This window comes from Emiliania huxleyi, assembly GCF_000372725.1.
Source record: "Emiliania huxleyi CCMP1516 chromosome Unknown EMIHUscaffold_138, whole genome shotgun sequence".
Lineage (NCBI taxonomy): Eukaryota > Haptophyta > Isochrysidales > Noelaerhabdaceae > Emiliania > Emiliania huxleyi.
The window spans coordinates 74,316-82,641 of NW_005201213.1; the positions used below are offsets into that span (position 1 = coordinate 74,316).

At 65.9% G+C, this 8,326-nt stretch overlaps 1 protein-coding gene across 1 annotated transcript; it reads left to right on the top strand.

Moving 5' to 3' along the window:
- Positions 1-6,849: 6,849 nt before the first annotated feature.
- EMIHUDRAFT_362919 (hypothetical protein) lies at positions 6,850-7,204 on the top strand (the record flags this gene model as incomplete). The annotated part of the gene is made up of 1 exon (XM_005788115.1): positions 6,850-7,204. A coding segment is annotated over one exon (355 nt), but the record flags the coding sequence as incomplete, so codon positions are not given.
- Between the last annotated feature and the right edge of the window lie 1,122 nt (positions 7,205-8,326).

Below are 8,326 nucleotides of genomic sequence, written 5' to 3' on the forward strand. Positions count from 1 at the left end.
GCGCCGCCCCCCTACGCCGCGTCCGCCGCGCCCGGCTCCCACGCGCCTTGCGAGAGGCTCGCTGCGACGGCGCGGTCGGCCGCGCCCGCCGCGAGGTGCAGCTCGAGCGCCTCTGCGAGTCTCGCGGCGAGGACCGCCCCGCTCGGCTGGCACGCTGCCGCGGCCGGGCCGGCAGTCTCGGAGAGCGAGTAGCTCCGCCCGCGCGCCCGCGCGCCGCCCGCAACCTACGGCGTGAGTCCGCCGACAGGAGGGCGTGAAGACGTGGTCCTGTGCGGCGTACTCAGAGCACCGCGTGAGCACGAGGGGGATGCGAGCACAGTGAACACTGCGGAACACTGCGGAACACTGCGGAAGACGGCTGGGCCCGCGTCCTCTCGAGTGCTAGATATGGGGAGATACGGGGAGATATGGGGAGATATGGGGAGATATGGGGAGATATGGGGAGATACGGTGGAAGACGGCTGGGCCCGCGTCCTCTCGAGTGCTGGTGCGGGAGACATGAACATGTACTCCGCCTCTAGGCGCCTCGGCCCCTCCGTGCTGCCGGATGTGGGGAGATATGGGGGGAGATATGGGGGGAGATATGGGGGGAGATATGGGGAGATATGGGGAGATATGGGGAGATATGACCTCGACGACTCCGTTGCGGCGCGCCGTCTTGAGAACGCCGCTCAGCGCCCCGAGCTGCACACCGCCCCGCCCCCTGCCGCCGCCCTTGCCGCCGCCCTTGCCGCCGCCCCTGCCGCCGCCCCTGCCGCCGCCCTTGCCGCCGCCGCGTGTCTCGAGCGCCACTGTCGGGCAGAGGGGCTGCGCTCGCCTAATCTCGGCTAATCTCGGCTAATCTCGGCTAATCTCGGCTAATCTCGGCTAATCTCGCGCCACTGTCGGGCAGAGGGGCCGCGCTCGCCGTGCAAGCTCGGCGGTCGAGAGCGGCGCCTCGCCATCGGCAGCAGCGCGGCGCAGAGCGATCAGCACCGCCGCGGGCGCGCCAACCTCGCCGTGCGAGTCGAGCAGCTTGGGCACCCAAGATCGCTTGGCACGCACCACCCCCGCAGCGCGACCCGCAGCGGAACCCGCGGCGCCGGCGGCAACCTCCGCGGCACCCTCCGCGGCACCCTCGCTCGTCCCTCCGGCGTCGGCGGCCGCTGGGGCTGCACCGGTGGCGGCCGGCGGCTGCTCCGCTCCCCCGCGGCCGGCTGTCTGCCGTTGGCCCCGCGCCGGCGGTGCCTCTGCGCTCGCCGCCTCGTAGCTCTCTGCGCTGCCCGGCGCGTGCGCATACTCCTTCGCGAGCTGCCTCTTCGACTTCGCGACGGCAAAGCTGAGCGCCTGCGCCTCGGTGGCGCACTGCTCCCAGCTGTCGAAGCCCTGCCGGTTGCCCGTGCCGCCACGCTTGCCCCAGCTCCGCCACGCCACCACGCCGCACACTGCGACCGCCCACCACTTTCCCTCCTCGTCGTGCTGCAGCGCCGCGACCGGCCTGAGCGGCACCTCGCGCCGCAGCTGCTCAAAGCTCATCCACTGTCCAAGCAGCGAGGACAGCTTCTCACCCACAAACTTGACCTTCAGCGCCTCCTCACGGCTCGTCACCTCGGACGGGTGCGCAGAGAGCGAGGCGGCCGCCCGACGGAAGGTCTGAGCCTGCTGCGAGGAGTGGTCCGCGTCGGCGGCGGCCGAGTGCCACTGCCGTAGCTTGGCGACGAGCGCCTTGTTCGAAATGCTGGCTGGCATGAATTTGGTTGCGCGGTTGAGCAGCTGGGTTGAGAGTGAGAATAACGCACTGGAGCAGGGAATAGGACCGCCGCAAGCGGCGTGGCGTGGAGCGGTTGAGCATCCCTCCGGGGGGCCCTCTGCGCCGGGGAGGCGTTGTTGGAGGCTAGGACGCAAGCGTCCGTCGCCCTTTTCAAACTCGGGGACCACTCCGCTAGACCGCTACGCTCCGACCCGAATTTGGAGGGCCTAAAAGTTTAAGGTGTTGCTGCGCAAAACTACCGAGTCTCTCGACTAGCTGCCACGTTGCACCGAGAGCGGATCTCCTCCTGCTCCGCAAGGAGGGTGGCCAAGGCGAAAGTCTTGACTGAGCCGCCGGGCGCGTTGACGACTTGGAGAAGGTCGCCCTTGTACTTGTACTTGTAGAGATGCTCGAGGGGGTGCTTTGTGGGGCGGTGCGCAGCCAGGCCAGCAGTGAGGGGAGGCGCACCCTCACTCTCCTCGGTTGAAGAGCTCGTCGGAGGCTGCGTCACGACGGGAGGGTCGCGACAGCAGTCCTCGGGCGAGCCGACGCGCATGTCCAAAGCGCTGGGACTCGTTGTGACGGCAGACGCCGGCTGCCTCTCCAACCGCTTCTGCAGCGTCCTTCTTTGCCCGTGCATGGGCTCGATCCGATTCCGCAGCGTGTCGTCCCCAGCGGCGGTATTGCGCGGGAGGCGGCCGCGGGCACGCTGGGCTCGATCAGCGGCTTTCCCTCAGTTGCTCCGAAAGCACGGATTTGGCGGACGTTCTTGGCTTCAATTTTACGAATGTCTTGGCACCAGCTGAAGGCTTGCCCCCGCGTCCACGGCCCACATCACATGGTTTCTGCACGGTATTCGGATTTTGCTATTTGTTCGTGTGGGGGTATATTGCAGATTTGTCAATGGTACCGCGTCTGCGACGCGGGCGCCTTGCGGGCAGAGCCCTTAGCCACCCTTTATATCTATCTTGCGCGGTCAAAAGAAAAATTCGTGCACAGAATTTAACTCGGCCCGCAGGACTGGCGCGTGCTAGCACTGATACGAAACCACGACGACACACACCAGTCGACTCGATGAACGGCGGACTAGGTCTAGCCCTGGGTGAGCCGGGTTGTGACATGGTTACTTCCCCCAGGATTGGTCTTCTCTGCCTGCGGGAACACCCTCGGGCGGCCGGGTGGGGCTGCGGCTGGAGCTAGCATGGCTCGATAGAGCCGAGACCCCGTGTTGAGGCGGCGCTCCTGTGGGCGGCTGTGGAATCGGCAGATTCGACCTCAGATCTCCAGTATTCTCATCCCAGTGGATGGACGTCCGGACGTCCCTTTGTGTTCCTCTCCCCGTCCGCCAGCGAGACGCTCAGTCGCTGGCGGCCGCAGTTTTCTGTGAAGGAGGCTGCGCTGCGCAAGCACGGGCGGGAGGGGTTTCTCCTGCGGAGTCGTGCGTGCGCAGGGCTCCTCTTTGCTTTCTTCTACTCCCTACTATCATCTCGTTCCCGTCCTACCAGAGAATTGGCGATTCCGCGGCTTACTGGGTCCCTGAGCCGCTCCCCGTGTGCGATTATTGTGGCCCAGGCATGGTACTGATAGTAAACGGGTCAGAACCGGCCAAACACAGGCTACAGCCCCACACACGCGCCCGCCATAGCTCCTGGAGAGCATGCGCGAGTGACGCGCTACAAGCCGCGAGAGTGGCATCAGAGGCAGGAACGACGTGCTCTTGCTGCACCTCGCAGCTGCACCGGAGTGTGCTCGCAGTGTATGCCACGGCCGCCGCCTGCGGCATTGCTCTCGTGCAGCTAGGCGACGCAGGTCCATCAGCAGGGCTCATCCAATGCGAGCGCACATTGTGCGTAGCCGCGGGCAGGTGGCAGTGCACAGCCGCACACCGGCTGTGGCGGCTCGAATGCCCCCGGCAGTAATGCTGGTCATTAACCTGCGTATTGGGGCCGCAGCAGACTGCTGCTGTGGCAACAGCAGCAGCCTGCTGCTGCCTGATTCAGTCAAGCCAGCGGTGCAGCGAGGCGTGCAGAATTCGCGCGGTTTTGTCCCTCCTGAGGCTGAGCGCATTCGAGCCCGTCGACCGGAGTTGGATGGTACCACGCGTCTCACTGAGACGCGGGGTACTGGCCATGGCCGGGCTACGGAGCGTGAGGTGGCGAGCGGAGCGAGCGACAAAACAACGAGAAAAACACGGATCTGACGCGATGTCCAACGTCAGATCTGGCTCACCCAGGGCTGGACCTAGTCGGCGGAGCTATTCTCGGACTCGCGCCCACACCAGCCAGTCACACACCTGGCTCCAACGTGCAACGTGGGGGACACTACTAGGCCACGCAAGGCACCAGACGTTGCATGATTTATTTTTTCGTGTTTCCAGCGCGTGGTTTAAAGTCAGAAGTTCTGGGCTCTGAGTTATGCTGTTATGGGCGGACGGCGTGAAGTGGCGACGGAACCGAAAGCAAAACAAGAACATGCAAACGCACACCCGCACACGCCGGTCGTGTCAGGCTGCGCACTTCTTGCAAGGATCTTTGGGTTCAGTCGTTTGCAGTCAAGCGGATGCGGGCGTGCTAGGCGGCCACGCCTCGACCTTCTTGGGCAGCAGCTGGTTGGACAGGTCCTCTCCGTGGCCTAGGCGGGCGGCATCGCCCTTGCCCCACGTGAAGACGGCGCCGTCGGCAGTGAGGGCGATGCTGTGGGCCTCCCCAGTGGACACACCCACGACGCGCTGGCCAGCCAAGGCTTCGACCTTCTTCGGCAGCAGCTGGTCCTGCCGGTCGCCGTGGCCCAGCTTGCCTGAGCCTCCACCACCCCAGCTCCAGACGGCACCGTCGGTGGCGAGGGCGAGGCTGTGGTACCCTCCAGCCGACACAGCGACGATACGCCGCCTAGTTAAGGCCTCGATCTTCTTGGGCAGCAGCTGGTTCTGCTCGTCGCCGTGGCCCAGCTTGCCATTGCCTCCACCGCCCCAGCTCCAGACGCCGCCGTCGGCTGTGAGGGCGAGGCTGTGGTTGCCTCCAGCCGACACAGTGACGACGCGCTCGCCAGCCAAGGCCTCGATCTTCTTGGGCTGCCACTGGTGCTCCTCGTCGCCGTGGCCCAACCGACTTACCAGCCCACCTCCATAGCCCCAGCTCCAGACGGCGCCGTCGGCGGTGAGAGCGAGGCTGTGGTGCTGTCCAGCCGACACAGCGACGACGCGCTGACCCGCAAAGGCCTCGACCTTCTTCGGCAGCAGCTGGTTCTGCTGGTCGCCGTGGCCCAACCGGCCAACGTGTCCAAAGCCAAAGCTCCAAACTGCTCCGTCGGCGGTGAGGGCGAGGCTGTGCATCCACCCAGCCGACACAGCGACGACGCGCTGGTCAGCGAAGGCCTCGATCTTCTTGGGCAGCAGCCGGAGCTGCTGGTTGTCGTGGCCCAGCTGGCCATGGCCTCCCCAGCCCCAGCTCCAGACAGCGCCGTCGGCGGTGAGGGCGAGGCTGTGACTCTCTCCAGCCGACGCGCTCACGGCACGCTCGCCGCCCAGAGGAGAAGGGAGGCGGGTGGGCGTGTTGAGCCGCGTCACGCCCTCGCCGTGGCCAAGCAGCCCTCGGTAGTCGCCAAGCGGCGTCGAGCCGCACGACGAGAGCCGCCCCTCGCCGTCGATGAAGAGGCTGTGACGCTTGCCTGCCGCCGCCCTCGCCGGCGGGTTGGACTCGCACAGCAACGCAGCGAAGCACAGCCACCGCACGGCGCAGCTCTCGCCCTCTGGCTGCGCCAGCAGCTCGAAGCCGCGCTCTTGCGCCCACAAGCGGATGGCCTCCAGCGCAAGCGAGGCGTGGAAGAGCAGCGAGACGGCCGCGACGCGAGCGATGTCGGCGGGGCTGTTGCAGCGAGAGAGGGCGCGCACGAGAAGCTCCGTGGGGAGGTCGAGGAGGCGGGTGGGCGGCGGCGTGTCTGGCGAGGGAGCGGCGGTGGAAGCGGAGGCGAGGCGGCGCGAGCGGCGGCGCGGCAGGGCGGACATATATATTGTGTATCGGGAAAAAAGAATTTTTTCCGCGAGTCGAAAAGAAATTGACCAAATGCGCTCGCACACGCACCTCCAAGCGAGTGGCTCGACGAGCTACCCTTCGAGGTGGCTGCGGCGACCGCCCGGCTGCTCAAGCACCACGCGCGCTCCGGCGCGTGGGTCGAGCTCTCGCCCGGCAACCCTAGCCAGGCCTCACGCGCTGGCCGCGACCGCGACCGCTCGAGCCCGAACTGCCCGTCAGATATGTCGGAATTGTCGGAGAATAGCGACTAGCACACCTCTGAGTCCCAGAAACCCGAGGAGTCATACAGTCCACCTGTGTGATGCACGCCCTGCGAGCGGGGCGGGGTGCGCACTGTCCCTCTGTGTTCGTGTGCGTCGCCCATCTCTCCCTGGAGATGACTGCTCTATTTATTTATTTATACCTCCAAGTGCTCGTGTAGCCTTCGTAGGCAGCACGGGTGGGCCGCGAACGTGACAGGAGGGGGTCTGTCGCCACTGAGACGCGCGCAATGTGGGGCTTTTGGCCAAACTTTTTACTACGGTCTGAGTTCTCATTGCGGGCTCCAACCGCCAGGCTCGTTGAAGCGAAGCGAAAAGTACCCGTTGAGCCTCTGTGAATAGGCTCCCAGCGCCCGCCGCGCCGGGCTTGTACCGCGGTACGGCGCCGCTCGCTGAGCCCGCCAGAGCATGGCCGTTCGCGGCTAGCGTCTCTCCCGCGCGCGAGCGAAGCGCCCGCCCCCCCCCACCCCCCCCACCACCACCACAATCTCTCTCTCTCTCTCTCTCTCTCTCTCTCTCTCTCTCTCTCTCTCTCTCTCTCTCTCTCTCTCTCTCTCTCCCCCACCACCGCGCCCCCCCCGCAAGGCGCGCGATACACACCTACTCGAGTACCTCCACCTTTGCGGGGCCCTCTGGGGCGGTAAAAAAAACCGGATCTACCTACCTATTGCATAGGGGGCAGCCAGTGGCGGCAGACCCCTGTCTGGGTAGGAGCCGGAGGGAGCTCTCCCAAGAGACCTCGAGAGAGAGCAGGCTCCGGGCGCCTGATCTGTCCTCGGATCCCTACGCCCGGCTCTACGCCCTGCTGCCAGGGCCGGCGATGCGTCCCTTGCGTCCCTCTCGCTGCGCCGTGCTCGCGCTGATCGCCGCCGCCGCGCTCGCCGCCGCGGAGACCAGCGAGGCGAGCGCCCGGATGCAGGTGGAGATTGACGCTGCAGCTGGCTCCGCCGCGGCGGCGGCGCCCGACCCGCGGCTGAACGAGCACATGATGGGGCTCGCGGCCGAGATGTCCGACCAGCTCACCGACATCATGGCGTCGCTGCAGCACGGCTCAGACTCTGCGCGCGACGCGGCGGTCGCGCGCCTCGGCCAGCTCTCCATTGCGACGGCCGAGGCGGGCCGCGAACAGGCGCGCATGTTCCGTTCGGCAGTGGTGGTGGGAGGCGCACTGCCGGAGCTGGTGAGCATGCTCGGCTCGGAGCAGACGAGGAGGCAGGCGCTCGCGGCGGAGGCGATCCACACGCTCGCGATCGACGATCCCACCTCCGACGCGGACAACTTCCACTCGCTCGAGATCTGCCAGTCGGGCGCGGTGGCGCCGCTCGTCGCGATGCTCTCTTCGACGGACGAGGCGGCGCAGGCGGCCGCCACGGGCGCGCTCTCCTGCCTCGCCGAGAACCCCGTCTGCCAGCAGATGATTGCCGGCGCCGGCGCCCTCGCGCCGCTGATGAAGCTGACGCAGTACGGCTCCGACATGGGCAAGCTGTCTGCGATGGGCGCGCTCGACGTGCTCACGGTCAACAACCCGCTCGTGCAGCAGGAGCTGCTCACCGCCGGCGCGCCCAAGCTCCTCTCCGGCCTCGAGTCGATGGGCGCGCAGCTGCTGCGCGAGCAGGCGGGCTCCTTCGGCGCCCGGCTGCGCGACGAGAAGGCGGCGGCGGCGGCGCCGAAGCTCGACGAGGCGGCGCACGTGCGCGCGGCGCGCGACACGAGAATCAAGTACGACGGGCTGCGCCAGCGGGCCGTGCGGATGATGCAGGGCTGGGGCGACGAGCGCTCGACGCACCGGAGTGGCCGCTAAACCCCGTACACACACACAAACGTGAAACGAAAAACAGCAAAAGTCGAGGCGCGGCCTGCGAGCTGCGTGCAGCTGCAAGTATAATACAAAAACATGGTCAAAAAAACTGTTCAATTTTCAAAGGCAAAACACGACGCTCTGCGGTTGGTGGATGCATGCGCACCCCTCACACAGTCTGACAATATTTAAAGAGCCGTACCCCATTCCCCTCTCAAGTCTCAATATAGACCCGAGACGGGTCGCAGGCGTCGTACCGAGCGTGTCGAGACTAGTTGCAGTTCGGGTACACAACGACTAGTTACAGTTCGGGTACACAACGACATGGTCGGAATGTGGATCCATCTTCGTCTCTGTGAATTTGACTTTTGACCGCGGGTACTTTACTTTCATACAGGTGTGTACCTCACTTGAGCACTTGAGTCTTGAGCACTTGATAGGGTCGATTCCGCATGGTACGGGACCCCTCACATATACTGGACGTGTACGCTAAGACTCCCTTCGCGTT